This window comes from Somniosus microcephalus, chromosome 14 (assembly GCF_052327205.1).
Source record: "Somniosus microcephalus isolate GS21.2 chromosome 14, FLI_Smic_1.0, whole genome shotgun sequence".
In the NCBI taxonomy this organism is placed as follows: domain Eukaryota; kingdom Metazoa; phylum Chordata; class Chondrichthyes; order Squaliformes; family Somniosidae; genus Somniosus; species Somniosus microcephalus.
Genome location: NC_141000.1, coordinates 79,263,908 through 79,286,291, shown reverse-complemented (window position 1 = coordinate 79,286,291; position 22,384 = coordinate 79,263,908). Strand labels below are relative to the sequence as shown.

At 44.3% G+C, this 22,384-nt stretch overlaps 1 protein-coding gene across 1 annotated transcript in view; it reads right to left on the bottom strand.

Moving 5' to 3' along the window:
* Window positions 1–18,940: 18,940 nt before the first annotated feature.
* Window positions 18,941–22,384, bottom strand: part of LOC147107600 (immunoglobulin superfamily member 3-like) — a 61,154-nt gene continuing 57,710 nt past the window's right edge. The window contains exon 9 of the mRNA XM_086006760.1: window positions 18,941–22,216. Within this exon, the coding sequence (XP_085862886.1) occupies window positions 22,017–22,216 (200 nt within the window). The 3' untranslated portion in view covers window positions 18,941–22,016. The remainder of the gene's footprint in view (window positions 22,217–22,384) is intronic.

The window sequence follows — 22,384 nt, the reverse complement described above, 5'->3', positions numbered from 1 at the left end:
CTGTTTAAAAGCATTCTAAAAACAGCTCCCCTGGTGGCCTAATGCATAAGAACACTGCCTGGAGCAGTATTGTCACATAGACCACAATTCCTGGTTTGTGCTGAGTTTGCTGATCTCAAACAGAGCGGCAGTTGGTCAGTGTAATTGCTCTCGACACCTCTGACCAGAGAAGAAGAACATCAGCCAGGGTTCCTGCCAACTGCTGCCCACTGATCCCAGTTGCAAAGTGTGCAGATATTGGGTGCGGACAGGATTGGGTTTAACTGTGAAACCTTCCAAGGCAGAATAGCCTGCTGACACAATCTGGGCTCACACATTTCCCTTGGGTTAGGTATCAGAGGGCTGTCACTGTCCATTGAATTGTACTTCAGCATGAGTCAGCACTTTCAGGAATAATTACAAGAGCAAAATAAAGAAAAGAGCATTCCAAAGAAGTCATATAATAGAAAGCAAAGGTCAGCTGTTCCCTTTCTTAACTTTTCTTAACTCTTAACTTATTTTTCTCTCCCTTTTTAATTCTCCTTGTCACATGGATCAGTTGCCTTTCAAGGCAAAACATGGGTTACCTGCGTCTAGTCTTTCCCCAATACCATTTCGTAAACAGGCTATAGTCAATATCCAAGAATGACATAGGTATTAACGATTAGCCTTGGCTTAAGGGTAGCACTTTTGCCTCTGAATCAGAGGGAGTGCTCGTCCGTTGGAGGTAAGGGCCTAGAAATTCAGGTGTGCCCACTTTTGGGTGCATGGGGGCACAGGGTACAGACCCTGTGTCTGAATGGTGAGGCCTGAGGTGCCCACAATATTGGACCTTGGCCCACGTTTCCATGAAGTGGAAAACTCCTCCATCACCATCACTGGGTATGTCCTGTCCCATTGGCAAGACAGATCCACCAGAGGTGGCGGCAGAGTGGATTACAGTCGGGAAGGAGAGGCCCTGGGAGTCCTCAACATTGACTCCGGACCCCATGAAGTCTCATGGCTTCAGGTCAAGCATGGGCAAGGAAACCTCCTGCTGATTATCGCCTACCACCCTCCCTCAGCTGATGAATCAATACTCCTCCATGTTGAACACCACTTGGAAGAAGCACTGAGAGTATCAAGGGCACGGAATGTACTCTGGGTGGGGGACTTCAATGTCCATCACCAAGAGTGGCTCAGTAGCACCACTACTGACCAAGCTGGCTGAGTCCTGAAGGACATAACTGCGAGTCTGGGCCTTTTTAAAAAATGTGTTTTTATGAGATGTGGGCGTCGCTGGCAAAGCCAGCATTTATTGCCTGTCCCTAATTGTCCTTGAGAAGATGGTGGTGAGCCACCTTCTTGAACCGCTGCAGTCCGTGTGATTAAGGTACTCCCACAGTGCTGTTAGGTAGGGAGTTCCAGGATATTGACCCAGCGACGATGAAGGATCGGCAATATACTTCTAAGTCAGGATGATGTGTGACTTGGTGGGGAACTTGGAGGTGGTGGTGTTCCCATGCACCTGTTGCCCTTGTACTTCTAGGTGGAAGAGGTCGCGGGTTTGGGAGGTGCTGCCGAAGAAGCCTTGGCGAGTTGCTGCAGTGCAACTTGTAGATGGTACACACTGCAGCCACGGTACGCCGATGATGGAGGGAGTGAATGTTTAAGTTAGTAGAGGGGGTGCCAATCAAGCGGGCTGCTTTGTTCTGGATGGTGTTGAGCTTCTTGAGTGTTGTTGGAGCTGCACTCATCCAGGCAAGTGGAGAGTATTCCATCACACTCCTTACTTGTGCCTTGTAGATGGTAGAAAGGCTTTGGGGAGTCAGGAGGTGAACCACTTACCGCAGAATACCTAGCCTCTGACCTGCTCTTGTTGCCACAGTATTTAAGTGGCTGGTCCAGTTAAGTTTCAGGTCAATGGTGACCCCCAGGATGTTGATGGTGGGGGATTCGGTGATGGTAATGCCTGCGACAGGTGGTGAGAGAACCAACACGAGCGAAAAACCTACTTGACCTCGTCCTCACCAATCTACCTGTCGCAGATGCAGCTGTCCATGACAGAATTGGCAGCAGTTGTAAGCAATAACCTGCAAAGGAGTTAACCCTTTCCACTGACAGCTGTTTAAGTTCACCAAGCAACAACTTTAGTATTGCTGAATGAAATTTAAAGATATTGGACATTATTAAATTTAAGTTTCTTAATTTTAAGTTACCGGGGTCAAGCAAGGCTGTGTCATCGCACCAACGCTCTTCTCGATCTTCCTTGCTGCAATGCTCCATCTCACCCTCAGTAAGCTCCCCGCTGGAGTGGAGCTAATTTACAGAACCAACGGGAAACTGTTCAACCTCCGTCACCTCCAGTCCAGATCCAAGGTCATCCCATCCACTGTCGTCGAATTACAGTATGCAGACGACGCTTGCGTCTGCGCTCACTCGGACGTCGAACTCCAAACCATCGTCAACACCTTCACCGAAGCGTATGAGAGCATGGGCCTTACACTAAACATCCGTAAGACAAAGGTTCTTTACCAACCTGCCCCCGCCACACAGTACTGCCTCCCGATTATCAAATTCCATGACAAGGCTTTGAACAACGTGGACCACTTTCCATACTTCGGGAGCCTACTGTCAACAAGGGCAGATGTCGACGACGAAGTCCAACACTGCCTTCAGTGTGCCAGTGCAGCCTTCGGTCGCCTGAGGAAGAGAGTGTTTGAAGACCAGGACCTCAAACTTGGCACTAAGCTCATGGTCTACCCGCCCTGCTGTATGCCTCAGAGACATGGACCATGTGCAGCAGGCACCTCAAAGCACTGGAGAGGTACCACCAACGCTGCCTCCGCAAGATCCTGCAAATCCATTGGCAGGATAGGCGCACCAACGTCAGTGTTCTTGCTCAGGCCAACATCCCCAGCATCGAAGCTTTGACCATGCTCAATCAGCTCCGATGGACAGGTCACATTGTCCGCATGCCCGATACGAGACTCCCAAAACAAGCGTTCTACTCGTAACTCCGACACGGCAAGAGAGCCCCAGGTGGGCAGAGGAAACGCTTCAAGGACACCCTCAAAGCCTCCTTGAAAAAGTGTAACATCCCCACCGACACCTGGGAATCCCTGGCCCAAGACCGCACAAAGTGGAGGAGAAGCATCCGGGAAGGCGCCGAACACCTCGAGTCTCTTCGCCGGGAGCAAGCGGAAGCCAAGCGCAGGCAGCGCAAGGAGCGCATGTCAACCCAAGCACCCCACCCACCCGCCCCTTCAACCACCGTCTGCCCCACCTGTGACAGAGACTGTAGGTCCCGCATTGGACTCGTCAGTCATCTGAGAACTCATTTTTAATGTGGAAGCAAGTCATCCTCGGTTCCGAGGGACTACCTAAGAAGAAGAAGACTATTTCCCCACAGTGACGGAAGGAAAATTATGATTTGATAAATTAACCCCTTTGGCTTTTAAGCAGAGTCATAATGGATTCCCTTCTTTCTTTTGTTATATGGAAGTTACTTTGTAAACTAATTGCTGCACTTCTGTCTCTAATGTTAAAACACCGTGTAAACCACCCAGCCTGGGAATGACCCATTTCTGAAATTGGAAATGGAAGTTAAATTGATAGAAATGCAATTGAACATTGACAAAACCTGTCAGTTCAACAATACTACTGTTTGGATTTTGGGATAAATTTGAAATAACAAAATGGACTCAGGCACTTTGGCCGCGATTTTATTGGCACTGAGAGGGCGGGTTTGGAGGCGGGTCAAAGGTTAAAATCGTTTTGATTGACGGCGGGGTCCAATCCCGCCATCAACCCGCCTCCAAACAATTTTCCCAAGTGTCAGGTCCCCGATTTGCGCATGAACCCGACATCTAGCAGCGGGAAGAGGATTAAAGCCAATTCCTTTCCTGTTAACAGGTAGAGAGTAGTTGACAGGCTATTTTTTAATTTTGCCGCTTGTGCCTCGATTTCCCGACGTCCGGACACCACACCAGGTAAGTGTGGCGTGTTGTGAGTCTGTTGTAATGTTTCTGCATTGATGACAGCTGCAGAAGTGATGTGAAGGATCCAATGGTGCACTGGTGAATCTCAGAGGTAAGAAAATGTTGGGAAATTCATTTATAATGCATTTACACATTTCTTTAGGTAACAAGTTTTGAAAACGATGCTTATACCACCTCATTGGGAGAGCCTCTCTCACCAGTGACAGATCGCTTCTGTCATCTCACCTGCAGCTGCCATCTGTTGCAGCCTTTGGAGGGAGTCATTGGAGAGCCTGGGTGCAAGAGCTCACCTTTGTAAAGTGATTGTCAGTGTTTGCAGCACCTCAATGCTGTCAAACACTGAGAAATGAGCTGTCAAAAAAAATTGTGCATGATCCCTTTAAGAAAACCAGCAGATGACGCGTCATCAAATGACGTCATCTGACCGGCTTCCTCTTAATTGGCGGGCAAGCCCACAGGGCGGGCTTAACAAGGTCAATCAACGTAAAATCATGTCTGTGGGCCGGATGCAGTTGGGGGTGGGACTGGATGCCAGTAACCATCTGACCCGCTCCCAACCCGCCTCCATTGACAAAATTGCGGCCTATATATTGGGTTACTTTTGGGGAAATAAAAGATCCTTTAAAATAATGATCAATAAAAGTGTTAATAATCTTAAATATTGTACTGGACAGTAAAGTTCCTCCAGGGCTCATGAATGAGATATGAATGGTAATTAATGGGATGTGTAAAATGGAGAGAGGAAGTGATTGAGGGTGTAAGATAGAAACAGGAAAATTACACCATCAAATGGGAATGTTCCAAACTTTCTAGTGAAAGTCAGGAAAGCGTAGCTATGAGTAGTAAATTGATAGCTTTCTCTTGGAGACATTTGTGTCCCTGCCTATAATGAATCCTTTAAGAAAACTGAACTTGATAGTCCGGCCACTACCCAAGACATCGGGACCATGCAGAGGAAGATGAACAAAGCTCTCCAGACGATTACAATTTTTTGATACCTGAATGCCCGAGAATGTCTTGTATCGGATGGCACATGTGGCATAATATTGAGATACAAATGAGTGTGCAAATGTGATTTGTTACGTATGAAGCAATTACCATCCGAAAATGCATGGTGAATCTGCACTGAAGACGGGTCTCAGGCATGCTCAGTTACTTGACAGCAGCAAGACATGAAATGGTTAATGTGGCTCAGGAGAGTGAGACAACTTTTAAAGCATTGACACATACTCCATCGAGAAACTATCTAATTAATGAAACAATCAGAACAGAGTTAAACACATTGGTACCTGTTAGAGGGATTGAAATTTAAGTTGAAGAATTTGGATTGGGACAATTGAGGGCTAAGGAAAAATCATGTTTAGCAAGAATTATCCACAAGGTGGATATGAGTAAAAGATATCTGGAGAATCTTTTAAGTCCATGATTTGTTGATTAGATGTTAAACTGTAGTGTCACTTGAAATTATTGTAAGACTGAATTATAACTTGTAACTGTAATAATTGTGTTTTGTAGGTAACAGAGCGTGGGAAAAACCAGTACAAATCCAGTAATGAGGTGGATTTGATGGTGCCTCCTGTGTCACTACTACCACAACTACCATGCTTTATGGGTCTAACAGGACCTGTCCCATCAACCAACACATTTTACTCAATATCAAAACCTATGCTCAAGTGAAACTAACAGTAAATGAGATACTTAAGTATGAGCTGCACAATTATGTGGCACAATTTGGATACGACATTCCCCTGTTGTCTGAGGGTTTCAGTGAGATCGTGATGCGACTGAACTCCTCCCCAAAGCATTTTTATGTTTAGGAGCAAGACAACTCGAGAATAGATATTGAAATTGACAGCATAGAGGACAACTCACACTGGTGGGAAATTGGGCTTAATACATCAGCACACCCTTAGATTCGTATTATTTCACACGCTCTGGTAGTTCTCCAACTTGTAATGATAGTGTATTTGATATATGTATACCCTATGTAGTAAGACTTTGATGCACAAGCCAATTGGGTACTCATACCTACAACTAACCAGCACCAACAAATTAATTGAGTACACCGAAAGAGAATTTCTGAAGCAATGTAGAGGAGACCCCAGGCGGGGTATGATCAGGAAAGATAGAAGAAACAGAGGATAACCCAGGCGGGGCAGAATTGGAACACCGGAACAGTGAATTGAATTTGAGTAAGGGGTCAGAGGTTGCTCCTCCCCCTCAAAGGAATGGACTGTAAGGAAGGGGGATTTCTTCGTTTTCGAGACTCCCTACTAACTAACGCCCAAGTTGAGAGAGCAATAAGAACTAGCTAGATTAGTCAAGAGCCGATTGTGAGAAGTCAATAAGGATATTTCCTTCTCAAAGAAGGGAATTGTAAGAAATAGCTGTTAGATTCAAAGATGGGGTTTTAATTCTTAGAGCAGAGACTGACAACATGCAGCCAGGAACAGATGACAGAAATGCCAGCGAGGTCGAATAACAAGCACCAAAAGACAAATAGAAGTGATAAGGGAATCATAAAATGCAAAACAACACAGGGTGGTGTGATAATAGACAAAATGGAGCCGAAAAGTCATAAAATGTCCTTAAAGAAACATAATAAAACATTCCTCAGACAGATAAGAGGGAGGCCTCGTCAGCCATGCGGAAAGAGGCGGTGAGGGATGCCTTCCCGCTTCACAATTGGACAATAGGATGGGGAACGAATGATTGACACCAGGTAATCATCAGCTCACCGAAATAAATATAAATATAGATGACCGAGAGAGGAAATCAGGCAGTTAGGGGTGAAGGCTTCCCCAAGGTGGCTACGGCCTAACACCTTGGTCAAGTTTAGCCTCTGAGGTGACTGACGCCCTAACATCTCCAACAACCGTCCATCCAGTTGTTTTGTTCCGTTCCACGGCCGTAGATCACCCTCATCTGTCACGGGTTGTATGTCTACTATATTTATTTCAATCGCATGTAGTAAGATCTGATTATGCTTTAAACTGTAGCTCTTTAATAAAATGCCTTACAACTTCCAAGGCCCTTTGGGTAATCTGTGTGTGACCTGTGATCTAAATCTTACACAGTGACCACCGCATATTTATTGTGGAGACGAAGCCCCATCTTCACACTGAGGACACCCTCCATCGTGTTGTGTGGCACGACCACCGTGCTAAATGGGATAGAATCAGAACAGATCTAGCAGCGCAAAGCTGGGCATCCATGAGGTGCTGTGGGCCATCAGCAGCAGCAGAATTGTATTCCACCACAATCTGTAACCTCATGGCCTGGCATATCCCTCACTCTACCATTACCATCAAGCCAGGGGACCAACCCTGTTCAATAAGGAGTGTAGAAGAGCATGCCAGGAGCAGCACCAGGCATACCTAAAAATGAGGTGCCAACCTGGGGAAGCTGCAACACAGGACTACATGCATGCTAAAAAGCAGAAGCAGCATGCTATAGACAGAGCTAAGCGATCCCACAATCAACGGATCAGATCAAAGCTCTGCAGTCCTGTCACATCCAGTCATGAATTTGGTCGTGGACCATTAAACAACTAACGGGAGGAGGAGGCTACATGAATATCTCCATCCTCAATGATGGTAAAGCCCAACACGTGAGTGCAAAAGACAAAGCTGAAACATTTGCAACCAACTTCAGCCAGAAGTGCCAAGTAGATGATTTATATCGGCCTACTCCTGAGGTCCCCACCATCACAGAAGCCAGTCTTCAGCCAATTCGATTCACTCCATGTGATATCAAGAAACGGCTGAGTGCACTGGATACAGCAAAGGCTGTGGCACCCGACAACATATCCCGGCTGTCGTGCTGAAGACATGTGTTCCAGAACTAGCCACACCTCTAGCCAAGCTTTTCCAGCACAGCTACAACACTGGCATCTATCCGACAATGTGGAAAACTGCCCAGGTATGTCCTGTCCACAAAAAGCAGGACAAATTCAATCTGACCAATTACCGCCCCATCAGTCTACTCTCAATCATCAACAAAGTGATGGACGGTGTCGTCGACACGCGGCACTTACTCACCAATAACCTGCTCACTGATACCCAGTTTGGGTTCCGCCAAGATCACTCAGCTCCAGACCTCGTTACAGCCTTGGTCCAAGCATGGATAAAAGAGCTGAATTCCAGAGGCAAGGTGAGAGTGACTGCCCTTGACATCAAGGCAACATTTGACTGAGTCGGCATCAAGGAGCCCTAGTAAAACTGAAGTCAATGGGAATCGGGGGGAAAACTCTCCATTGGCTGGAGTCATACCTAGCACAAAGGAAGATGGTTGTAGTGACTGGAAGCCAATCATCTCAGCCCCAGGACATCATTGCAGGAGTTCCTCAGTGAAGTGTCCTAGGCCCAACCATCTTCAGCTGCTTCATCAATGTCCTTCCCTCCATCATAAGGTCAGAAGTGGGGATGTCCGCTGATGACTGCACAGTGTTCAGCGCCATTCGCAGCTCCTCAGATAATGAAGCAGTCCATGTCCACATGCAGCAAGACCTGGACGACATTCAGGATTGGGCTGATATGTGGCAGGTAACATTCACGCTACACAAGTGTCAGACAATGACTATCTCCAACAAGTGAGAGTCTAACCACCTCCCCTTGACATTCAATGGCATTACCATCGCCAAATCCCCCACCATCAACATCCTGGGGGTCACCATTGACCAGAAACTTAACTGGACCAGCCACATAAATACTGTGGCTACAAGAACAGGTCAGAGGCTGGGTATTCTGCACCTCCTGACTCCCCAAAGCCTTTCCACCATCTACAAGGCACAAGTAAGGAGTGTGATGGAATACTCTCCACTTGCCTGGCTGAGTGCAGCTCCAACAACACTCAAGAAGCTCGATACCATCCAGGACAAAGCAGCCCACTTGATTGGCACCCCAGCCACCACCTTAAACATTCACTCCCTCCATCACCGGCGTACCATGGCTGCAGTGTGTACCATCTACAAGATGCACTGCAGCAACTCACCAAGGCTTCTTCAGCAGCACCTCCCAAACCCGCGACCTCTACCACCTAGAAAGACAAGGGCAGCAGGCGCATGGGAAGACCACCACCTCCAAGTTCCCCTCCAGGTCACACACCATCCTGACTTAGAAGTATATCGCCGTTCCTTCATCATCGCTGGATCAAAATCCTGGAACTCCCTACCTAACTGCCCTGTGGGAGTACCTTCGCCTCATGGACTGCAGCGGTTCAAGAAGGCGGCTCACCACCACCCTCTCAACGGCACCTAGGGATGGGCAATAAATGCTGGCCTTGCCAGCGACGCCCACATCCCATTAACGAATAAAAGAAACCGGATGCTGAGCCAATGAAGCAGATATTAGAAGCAGTGACTAAGTGCTTGGTCAAAGAGGTTGGATTTAAGCTGTGTCTTAAAGAAGGAAGAGAGGTGGTTAAGAGAAACCACAAATGTCCTTCTCCCATAATGGCCAGACTTTCATACAAGTGGCCACAAGGTAGTACAAAGTGCCACTGTGGTTTAAGTAAAGTTGAGCTGTGTGAATATCAGAATCAGAAAATAGAAATGTATGAGACAAACTGAAATGAAGTCTAGCACTAAATGTTTGCTAATTGCTGACCAGTTTTATTAGCAGCTGAGAATAACAGATGAGAAAGGAATGTCTAAAACTCTGTGGCTTTCCTCTAAGGCCGCTGAGTTAAAATTGCAGTCCAGTGTCCTTGCCGCCTGCTCAAGAGAGCAGGTTAAAATTCCAAGCGGTCAACTCCCAGCAGCTCCAGGATGGCGAAGTGAACCTGGGCGATTTTAACTGCCCAACTCTTCGCAGGTTTCCATCGGACAGGTAGGGTTAGAATCACCCCCAAAGACTATTAACATTTTCATCACGCCAGCAGTTATTTTCTATGTTCTATTCGGTTTATCCCTCACCTGCTATCCTTGGTTTGGGATTGTGGAAAGGGATGGACAATAAATGCCGGCCTTGCCAGTGACGCCTACTTTGCGAGAATAAATAAAAAGCAATGTCAAGTTACAATTCTCTACCCCAGAGGGCTGTGGAGGCTCAGTCGTTGAGTATATTCAAGACAGAGATCGATAGATTTTTGAATATTAAGGGAATCAAGGGATGTGGGGATAGTGCAGGAAAGTGGAGATGAGGTAGAAGATCAGCCATGATCTTATTGAATGGCGGAGCAGGCTCAAAGGGCCAAATGGCCTACTCCTGCTCCTATTTCTTATGTTCTTAATGTGAATTCGGGAAATCTGAAGTAAATCCCTTTGAATGGGTGCTGAGTATTGAAAGTACTGGAAAATGAAATTGTATTGAAAAAAGGGAGTAAAATATCACCTAGGAAATTATAGGCTAATAAGTCTTACCTCAGTTGTGACTAAATCTCAAAGGTGTAATTTTGTGACTTCATGCACTGGCCATGCATATCTGAAATTCGGTCACATGCTGTGCATAATTTTCCAACTATTAATCGTGAGAAAATCATATGCAGCACGCACCTGAATACTGATGTGTGCTTTTGGTGGTGGACTCCCGGCTGGGAACTTAAAGTCGGAAAATTACTTGTTTAGAGCCCATAATATGGGATGAAATTAGTCAACACTTAGGAAGGCAGGGGTTAACCAGGGACAGTCAGCATGGATTTGTGAAGAGCATAGAAGCATTGCATATAAAAGGAAAATGTGATGTTGAATTTGTACAAGACATTTGGAATATTGCATGCAGTTTTTGGCACCAAGCTATAGGAAGGATATTAGAGCCACAGAAAGGGTACGGCGAATATCCACTAGAATGCTATTAGAAATGAAAGGTTATGTTCAATTGTGACTAGTTTAATTGATTTTCTTTGAGGAAATTACAGATAGGGATTGCAATGGATGTTTTATATATATGGATTTTCAGATGACATTTGATAAGGGACCACATAAGAGATTCATTAGAGATGATCCGTATTACATTTTGGTAAGAAAAGTAGGGAGGTCACATATTACTTGGAAAATACGATTCTAAGTGGGGTAGAAGAGCAAAGGGATCTCAGAGTACAAATACACAAATCACTGAAAGTAGTGACAGAGGTTAACAAGGCCATAAAAAAACCAACCAGGGTTTATTTCTAGCGGGATTGAATTGAAAAGTAGACAAGTTATGCTGAACTTGTATCGAACCTTGGTTAGGCCACAATTGGAGTACTGCATACAATTCTGGTCTCTATATTATAAAAAGGATATAGAGGCACTGGAGAGGGTGCAAAAAAGATTTACAAGGATGCAAAAAAGATTTACAAGGATGATACCAGAAATGCGAGGGTATACATATCAGGAAAGGATGAATAGGCTGGGTCTCTTTTCTCTTGAAAAGAAAAGGCTGAGGGGTGACCCAATAAAGGTCTTTAAGATAATGAAAGGTTTTGATAGAGTGGATACAGAGAGAATGTTTCCACTTTTGGGGAAGAGCAAAACTGGAGGCCATCAATATAGTCACCAAAAAATCAATTAGGGAATTCAGAAGGAACTTCTTTACCCAGAGTGTGGTGGGAATGTGAAACTCGCTACCACAGGGAGTGGTTGAAGTGAATAGTGTAGATGCGTTTAAGGGGAGGCTAGATAAGCATATGAGGGAGAAGGGAATAGTGGGTTATGCTGATAGAGTTAGATGAGGAAAGACGGGAGGAGGCGTGAGTGGAGCATAAACGCAGGCTTGGACGGGTTGGGCCGAATGGCTTGTTTCTGTGCTGTATATCCTATGTAATCCTGTGTAATGAAGGCATGTGGTATGAAAGGGAATGTAACCACATGGATAGAGTGATGGTTAGGGGACATAAACCAATTAGTAGGGGTAAATTAATGTTTTTTGGATTGCCAGGATGTGGTTAGTGGTGTGTCCCAGAGATCTGTTTTGGGCCATCTTCTGTTTTACATTTATATAAATGACTTGGCCTTAGGGAACCTTCTACTTTCCTGATGATACCAAATTAGAGAGTGAGACAAACTGTGAGGAAGAATGTTGGAGATTCCAGGAAGTCATAGACAGGTTAGAGGAGTGGGAGATGACATGTAGTTCAATCCAGTGAAATGCGTAATAATACATTTTGGGGGGCAAACAAACAATGAAAGGAAGTATACCCTAAATAACATAATGGAGGAACATAGGGTTTTGGGGCAGAACTATAAAAGTGCAGGTAAGAAAGGTCATGAAAAGTCAAATGGATTCTAGGTACTGTGTTATAAATAGGGCATTTAACCTAGAAGCAAGGAAATGTTGTTGAATTTGTACAAGACATTGGTTTTGGTCACAATTGGAAAATTTTATGCAGTCCTGGGCACCCCATTATAGAAAGGATATTATAGCCATGTGAAGGGTATAATGACGATCCACTGGAATGATACTAGAATGACAGGTTATAGTTATGAAGAAAATTTGGGACTTTTTTTAGTGAAACGTGAATGCCGGTTGCACTGTTTTACCCATTTTCTCTGGGGGTAAATAATGAAGTTACATTACCTGAATGACTGTGCCCTCTGTTTAAACACATTGCCCTGAATTTCCTCAAAATTATTTACCGTTGCACCTTTAAAAAAAAGTTAGATTTGCTACTGACCTCTAGAGGGAGATGCACGGAAGTTTCCTGGGTAAGCTGATTTGCATGCTAATAAGTTCAAAGTCTGTAGAAACATTGTCAATGTTATTATTATATTTTGTTAAATAATAAAAGAAAGACCCATATATGATTTTTTTAAATTAATCCACAGGTGTAACTTACTATGGGTTGCTTGGATCCATTTCCATGGAGGATACGTATATTCCCTTCCTGTTCTGTCTCGCATAGCTGAAAATGTCCCAGTTTTTAAATCTCTCTAACCTTTTAATAGAAAACAAATGAGATACTAAGGCACATCCTTTCTCTCACTGCCATACCATATCCCTCTAAAATAATAGCTGTTCTCATTTCTTTTCTATACTGATATAAATTCCTGAAAATCATGGACTCTTGTATTGCTAGGAACACTGGTGGATGTACCTGGATGAAATGTTTAAGGATTGCCTCGGCAACTAACCTGAGGTTTTATAATTTATTACAATCCATCATAAATCCTCATTAAAAAAAACAAAGTACTGAACTTTCTTGCAGGAGAAGATCGCACACAAGGCAGCAGACGGCTAGAGGAGAACCCAAAGGCCACCTTCACACCCTCTCCCCACTTGAGGGGGATATCACGGCAGGGGCAGTGTCAAGGCCGTGGCAAGTAGCAACTCTGCAGGAGATGTCGCGCAGAGTGTCTTCAAACTTTACCCTCTTTTTTACCTTTTCACTTCTATCTTACCCTGTACACTCTGCATGACAAGCTGCAGTTGCTTTCAGCAGCCACTCATCTCTCTCTGCTGTCCCTTTACAATATAAGCTAACCTTTGTCCCTCTTTCTCATTGCAGGTGCTGAAAATGTCGAGGCCCCTGTGACACTTTAGCAAGAGGAGGCCTACCTTCCTGAGGATGTAGCGTCACTTGATCTGACCATAGCAAGCAGCAGCTCAGATACTGGCACCACGCGTACTTTAGAGGGTACACTAGAGGAGGGATCTTCACGTTGTGAATCACCAGGCACAAGTGTGGAGGAGCAAGGGCAGGGGGATAGGATGCCACAGGTGCCAGCTCGCTGGAGGGCGAGTTCACATACTAGCTCTGTCGCAGAGGACTCAGATGCTGACCTCGAGGAACCAGCCTGCTGAAGAAGACTGATGGGCATATACCAGCAAATGCTAGATGCACTGGACAGCCTGCCAGCAAGACCCAACTTGTGGCAGGACTTCGCGCAGAGTATGGAGACCATTCCATCTAACATGGATCTAGTGGTCAGTTCCATCAACATGACAGTAGCGCCCACCATCATGGAGCCTCTCCTGACAGCTCTCACAGCTGAGGCTTTGGGGGCCAGTGTTGACAGGGGCTTCCAGAGCATCACATCACACCTGCACTCTGTTCTTGCACAGAACCGTATGAGTTCTAAGGCGCAGTCTCAGGAGAGTGGTCTTGGCCCCATGGAGAGGCACCTTACCCCACCACCTTTTCCACCAGTGCCCTTGTTAGTGCCACACAGCTAGCTAAGGCAGACTGCCCCAGCCCACGCTGAGATGCTGCAGTCTGCAGTCTGAAGGCCCAGAGCTAATCGAGTTTGCCCACCATGGCCATCTGAAATGTCCACAATGGAAGCTCAGCAGCCTTCCACCTCCCACGCTGTACCCACTGGGGAAATACTTCATAGGAGCACTGGATAGGTAAACAAGCACACAAAACAGGTACTAAGGACTTGCACAAGGGTAATACATAATTATTTCTGTTCAGATGGAATTGAGTTGTTTGATAAATTTGTTCTTGTTTATATTTGGAGTAAAGTGAGGAGAAGACCCATAAGGTTGGACTGAAGGAAGGCAATCGGATGATGGAAGTAAGGATGGTGGTAAGGATTGTGGGACTGTTATTGTATTAGAGATGAGAAGGATAGTTTAGGCGAAGCACACTTCAATGAGCTGTTCTCTGAGAGTTCTGGCAGTTAACGGCACTGATGGTCGATGCTTCTCCTGCTCTTCCTCCGCTTCATGCTCTTCCTCCTCCTCCTGCTCCACTTCCTGTTGCCCAGGTGATGAGAAGGGTTAGTTCCTCATTATGGCAAAGTTTTGTAGCATGTAGCAGACAACCACAAATCTGGATACCTGCTCAGTGGTGTACTGCAAAGCTCCTCCAGAACGGTCGAGGCAGTGGAAGCATTGCTTGTGCATGTCGATTGTTCATTAACAATTCTAGTGACAGCATGGCTCTCCTTGTAGACCAGCTCTGCAACTGTGCCTGGGTTCCTGACAGGAGTCATGAGCCATGTCCACAGGGTATATCTCTCATCCCAATATAGCCAGCTTGTAGCTTGATGTTCTGATTGGAATAAAGGCGGCACAGAGGACTGGCACAGGATGAAAGAGTCATGACTACTGCCAGGATACCAGGCAAGGCCTGCATGATGCACTGCCCGATGTCACAAACCAGCTGAGTGTTGAGGAAGTGAAATTACTTTTGATTGATAAAGATGCCAGACTGGTGATGGGGATCACGCAAGGCAATATGGGTGCAGTCTATGTCGCCTTGCACCCTGGGGAAGTCTCCCATGCAGCCAAAGCCTAGCGCGCTCCCGTCCTGCTTTTCTCTATGGGGAACGAGATGTAGGTGTTCCTGCTGGCATTGAGAGCCTCGGTGACCTCCCTGATACGACGGTGGACTGCGAACTGCTGATGTTACCTGCTGCAGCCTGAAAGGGGCCCATGGCATAAAAGTTAAGGGCCACGGTAACCTTGACAACTGCAGGCATGCCCTGGAGTGAGGCCAAGTTGTGGTTGCAGCAGGTGACATAGCTCAATGACAGCTTCCTTTGTGAAGCAAAGGCACCTCAGATGTTGCTTAGCAGTGAAGTTCATGTAGAAGTGCTCCCTGAATACCGGCTGTCGATATGGCCTTCTGTGCAGTGCCCCCTCCTCCTTCCTCTTGTTGCAGCTGCTCCTACTCTCTGCTGTCTTCCTTTCTGATCCCCCTCCTCCTCCAGCCCCGAAGGCTTCCCTACTATGGCTGCAGACAAACCGTATCTAAGGCAGCCAAAAACAGTGTAACACCAGCAAAATCTTCTTCTCAGCGGTCAAACTTAACTTTCGGTTGTCAGAAAACAGGGCAAAAACACCCAGAAGTTAACCAGCAGCCTGAAATGACAAACCAGCAACTAACCTATAAGTACTGCATAGTCCTTTTAAATAGCACAGGTACTGGATTTCTAGGCCAGTCAGTTACTAGCATGTTTACCTGTTGAACTGCAATCTTTGCTTTTGAAATGAATCTGTGTTTGGTTTGTCACTTTAAGTTTAAGTTATGCGTTTTCTTTCTAATTTTATATCTTGCTCAGGTCATCAGTTCATTTTGCACAGATGATAAATATATTGCTAATCACACTATATAGTGCGTGTTGCCTGAAGTCCTTTCTCAGCAATCAGCACTATGGTCATGACGAAGAACCACAAAACACTTCTGTGCAATCCCACAACTCGATTTCCACTGCTGCCTGGCTAAGAAACTGTGACCTCATTCCTGTAAAGCTGAAGTGTTCAAAACTGCAGACATAGGTTATGTTCATTAACTTCACCGCAATAGGCAACTGCACAGTTTCAGTCAGAAACTGTGGATAACAGGGGAAATTAGAGACAGCATAAAATCCAAAGATAGGGCGTATAAAATAGCCAAAAAAAGCGCCAGAGCGGAAGATTGGGAACAGTTTAAGATAGAGCAAAGGAGGGCAAAGGGCATGATCAAGAGGGGCAAAATAGCTTACGAAAACAAGCTGGCGGAAAATATAAAAACTAACTCCAAAAGCTTTTATAAATATATCAAAAGGAAAAGACTGGTGAAAACCAAAGTTGGTCCATTGCAGTCAGATACGGGGGAATATATAATGGGAAATAAGGAAATGGCAGATCAACTAAATGCATACTTTGGGTCAGTCTTTACGAAGGAAGACACAAAAAACCTCCCTGGGATATCGGGAAAAATAGGGACATTGGCAAAGGAGGAACTGACGCAAATCAATATCTCTAAGGATATGGTGTTAAGGAAGCTAAAGGGATTGAAGGTGGACAAATCCCCAGGGCCTGATAACATGCATCCTAGGGTACTGAAGGAGGTGGCCCTAGAGATAGCGGATGCACTAAGGATGATTTTTCAGAATTCATTAGACTCGGGAACAGTGCCGATGGATTGGAGGGTAGCTAACGTTACCCCACTATTCAAAAAGGGGGGTAGGGAAAAAGCAGGTAATTACAGACCTGTAAGCCTTACATCAGTTGTGGGCAAAATGCTGGAGTCCATCATTAAGGATGAAATAGCGGAGCACTTAGCAAATGGGGACAGGATAGGACAGAGTCAACATGGATTTACAAAGGGTAAATCGTGCTTGACTAATCTATTGGAATTTTTTGAGGGAGTAACTGGTAGAATAGATGGGGGAGAGCCAGTAGATGTGGTGTACCTGGACTTCCAAAAGGCCTTCGATAAGGTCCCACATAAAAGATTAGCATGGAAAATTGAGGCTCATGGGATAAAGGGGAAAGTTTTGGCGTGGATAGGGAACTGGCTGTCAGATAGAAAACAGAGAGTTGGAATAAACGGCTCATTTTCTGAATGGCAGGCAGTAACAAGTGGGGTACCACAGGGATCTGTCCTGGGCCCCCAGCTGTTCACAATTTACATTAATGACCTGGATCAGGGAGTCGGATGCAGCATTTCCAAATTTGCAGACGACACTAAACTAGGAGGGGGGGTGGGCTCAGAGGAAGAGACCAGGAAGCTCCAGAGCGATTTGGACAGACTGGGCGATTGGGCGGATAAATGGCAGATGCACTATAATGTGGACAAGTGCGAAGTTATCCACCTTGGGTGCAGGAACGGGAGGGCAAATTATTATTTAAATGGCAATAGATTGGGAGAGGGGGAAGTACAGAGAGACCTGGGTGTTCTTGTACACCAGTCACTGAAGGCGAGCATGCAGGTGCAACAGGCGGTCAAGAAGGCAAACGGTATGCTGGCCTTCATAGCAAAAGGGTTAGAATACAGGAACAGGGATACCTTGCTGCAGCTGTACAGGGCACTGGTGAGACCACACCTCGAGTACTGTGTACAGTTTTGGTCGCCTCATCTGAGGAAGGATGTTCTTGCCATGGAGGGGGTGCAGCGGCGATTCACCAGGCTGATACCAGGAATGGCGGGAATGACCTATGAGGAGAGACTATGTAGTTTAGGGATGTACACACTGGAGTTTAGAAGATTGAGAGGGGACCTCATAGAAGTGTATAAAATTCTGACAGGTCTAGACAGACTGGATGCAGAAGGAATGTTTCCCTTGGCGGGTGAGAACAGAACTAGAGGACATAATTTAAGGATAAGGGCTAAACCATTTAGGACAGAGATGAGGGGGAATTTCTTCACTCAGAGAGTGGTGAACCTGTGGAACTCATTGCCACAGAGGGCAGTGTACGCCAGCTCATTAAATATATTTAAGAGGGAATTAGATATATTTCTACGGGCAAAAGGGGTTAAGGGTTACGGAGAGAAGGCGGGGACGGGATACTGAATTAAAGGATCAGCCATGATCTCATCGAATGGCGGAGCAGGCACGAAGGGCCGAATGGCCTACTCCTGCTCCTATCTTCTATGTATCTATGTATCTATGTAACCTGAATACTACAAGGAAGGAATTTCCAGCATCAGTTAAAATACCCACAATAAAAACGTACAAAGGACATAATGGTCTATATTTGCCTCTTGGTGCATGGAACGAGGTTGCTGCTGACAAATGTGTCTTGTTCTCTTGTTGGTTATTTTTAATCTTCTGGTAATTAGCAGATTAGAATAAAGAAATGTCCATCTATTATGTGCGGGTGCTATTTAGATCACTGCTGAATAACCAAGAGTCAAAAGTCCATCTGAGCTGGAATTGGGAGCTGGGCTTTATCAGATGAAACATCTATTGTAGCACCTCTCCCAAAATAAACCCTGCTCTTTGAATATATGGCTGGAGACCTGCCCTGGTTTTTACATTGCTTTCTTTACAGGGCATGAAGGGAGCATCATGAAGTATTTTTAAAAATGTGTTCCCGTTGCTTATTCAAACATTATGTTGTGTTTACGAGATTTGCCAACAGGTGCTGGCATTGCAGCAATGCAGATTGGATGTAGAGCTCAGGTACTCAGTCATAGTCATTCCCTTAGCCCAGTGCATTCTACCATAATATAATTAGACACATTTCATGTAAGAGTAGCTATGCCCAGTACCTGATCTGAGAGTCTAAAGTGGTATGATGTTCCATTGCAAATGTTGTCTTCCCATATGTCTCAATGCCTCCCTTCTCACTTGCCTTCCTTCAATTTATGTAATGCCATCCTCTCTAAAATCACTGACAGCAATCAAACACACTTTCATTTTTAATTAATTTTTGTAAGATACAATTTTCTGCATTTTTTCTTAGAAAACACAAAGCATGTTTGTAAATTTTAAATTAGAAGCTATACAAAATGGAATGCTTTCCATTAAAATTCAACTTGCTAGAGTAAGGCAGTTTCAATATCTATATATATATATAGATCAATCAAATTTTACAGTCATATAAAACCAGAAAAAATAGCAATATCTGGAGATCATTTAACAGAACATAGTTTTCCCTGAGGCAGTAATTATTTTTTCTTCCCATCTCTTCTGAAGGCACTGACTTTTGCTGACATATGAGGGCTGATTTTAACGATTGACAAGCAGCCTGAGCCATTGAGAGGCCGACCTGGAGCCTGTACAGGCAGTGGTCCTCGGTCATTGCCATGTACACATATGGTCGGTGACACGATAGTGGGTTTAGACAGTTGAGCTCTGATGCCAGCTGATCTCCTTGGCATGCCTTCTTTCATCTTTTATTACTTTAGCCACAAAATACTGTATTTGGAGTGCTTTAAAAGCAATTCCCCATCATTAATTTTACATTGATATGGTAATTGGCAGGGAATTCTGTATCCTTGCTGCTCCTGGCTCAGTTGGTAGCACTCTCGCCTCTGAGTCAGAAGGCTGTGGGTTCAAAGTCCCACTTCAGAGACTTGAGCACATAAACCTAGGCTGACACTCCAATGCAGTACTGAGGGACTGCTGCATTGTCGAAGGTGCCGTCTTTCAGATGAGATGTTAAACCGAGGCCCCGTCTGCTCTCTCAGGTGGATGTAAAAGATCCCATGGCACTATTTTGAAGAAGAGCAGGGGAGTTATCCCCAGTGTCCTGGACAATGTTTATCCCTCAATCAACATTATCTGGTCATTATCACATTGCGGTTTATGGGAGCTTGCTGTGCGCAAATTGGCTGCTGCATTTCCTACATTACAACAGTGACTACACTTCAAAAGTATTTAATTGGCTGTAAAGCACTTTGGGACGTCTGGTAGTCGTGAAAGGCGCTATATAAATGCAAGTCTTTCTTTTTACTTTCTTTTCCTGAGCTGCAGCGTAAGTTTGTTTCTAAGAGCACTTTTCCTATCTCCCTTCTTTTGCAATCTTCTTGTTCCACTGAACTCTTGTAAGTGGTTCAACTATAGTCAAGTGTCTGGTGAGTCTGCACACAATATTTGACTGTTTGTGTATCAACATAAATATTCCCTATGTGTTCTAATGCCAAAAAAACCAGGTAAAAACACTAAAAAGTTACCAAAACAATGAAAATAAAAAACTTCTTCAAAAAAAACCTCCATGACTTTCCTTGCACATGGAATGGATGGAAATTACACAAGATACCATTTGCTTTCATTAAAATCTGGCAAAATACCTCCCTTCCCTATTTCTCGCTCTTTGCATGTTGAAAAGGAGTGGGCTGGAAAATCAGCCTTATATATCTCTAAAATAAAAGTTACTATCTCTTTAGAAAATAAAATCCATCCATTAAAAAGCAATGAATCAATATAATCAAATATATAACCAGTCAAAACCTTGAAAAAAAATGTCAAAGTCCTTTGAATGGCCCTGCTGGTTTCACTCCACTATATATGCCTAAAATAAAATGTATAAAAAAAAATACCTGCTTCCTCATGCATGACTAGATAAATGCCATCAGAGTGCATAAACATCCTGACCCCAGCTGCACACAGATACTCCCTGACAGTCACACGTAATAATGTCTTACCAAAGCTTATCTCAGGTACCAGAAATTTTGCCACACAACTGGACTACGATTCCCAGGAGTCACTGAGCAGCCTGCCCTTCACCACAACGCATGTAAAGGCCTTCAGCGCAATGCACACTGAAAAAAGTCCTGTCTCTGCTGTCATGTCCTGATGTGATCTTTCAGAAACAAATTTTAAAAATTACCTCTCTTTTATCTGCCAACATAATCATCTATCTGTCTAAGGTCACAAGATAAATACAAATGGTGAAGGCTATTTTGCCCATCTCCAATCATCCACCTAGACCTCCCTGCCCCAGCATTTAACTAACATCACTCTATGTAAGATTTCATTTCAAATGCTGACCACTCTTTGCATGAAGAACTTCCTGTGTTCAGTCCTAAATTTGTCATTCACCAGTTTGAATTTATTTTTCTTCTCCCCAGTGCCTGGGCTTGATGAGGTGCTTTGATTGTACCTTTTCCATACTTTTTACTATCTTACATGCTTCAGTGAGGTCCCCTTTCAGCCATCTCCTTTCAAGGCTGAACAACAAAGTTAATACAGTCTGACACTAGGGATCAGCTTTGTGGTTCTTCTCTGCACCACCTCCAGGGTTTGAATGATTGCCTTGTATCCTGGTAGCAAAACTGGCCACAGTACATATGGTGTGGTCTGACCATGTACTACGTAGATACAGAATAACATCCACCAACTTGTTCTCTACTGAGTTAGCAACTTAGTTCAGCTTTTTTGACAAGTCTAACCCTGAGCACAAATTCTATTATAACACTATATTGCTATCCAAATGCTCAGCCTGTTAGAGTTTTACAACCCAATACTCTTAGATTATTTTGTTATTTTTGGCTCCCTTGTGCGATGGATTTGGGGCAATGGCTGAACGATTTCAATACACAGAAAGGATTGAAAGATTGAAAAGTGAAATAATTTGTGAAAAGTTAGTTGTATATTTTAGGTTTGAATTTAGGAACTGAAAGGTACAAGAGGAAGAAGATTCACAAATATTAAATGTTGGCAATAAAGAAAGCTAAAAAACAATTGAGCTGTTTGAACTGGGAGAGAAGCTGTGTAACCAGTGAAGGCATATTTACAAATGTCTTGTTAGGCCAGGGTTTCCATTTCTAATTTTCCAAAAAAAAGATAACCAATATGCATGATGATTGAAGGATCTCAGATTGCATTTTTCACTTCAATATCTCTTTTGGTTAGGCACCTGTGTGAACTTTCCCTTAACCACAGGTGCTATTTTGCTGCTATTTATGACACAGTTCCTATAGTAACAATAGAGAGTTGCAAAAATAATGAAATACAAAATGTTATATTACATTTGCTTCTTATTCATCCTTAGGCTCACCAATGATTGTTTCTATTGGTGTCCAAAGACTCTTTTCATTAGCAGATTTCTGTGGTTTTTTTGGCCTCTTGTGAAAATACAGTGCAACAATGATAAGAGCTAGGAAGATTATAAACGGGTAGATAAATATGAAGTAGAAGAGAGACGGTGATGCACAGGCCTTCGAGTGTAGAGTAGCAACTAGGAAAAAAAGACAAAAAAAAAGTTAGAAATGATAAAAGTTCTTTGAAACAATGTAAACGTAATCACATACCATACAATCTGGAGTAGACGTTGGACCTTCAAGCAACGTTTTCTAACTGGTTAACTTTGAGGTGCAATTCCAAGATTTTCGATTGTACAGCAAAA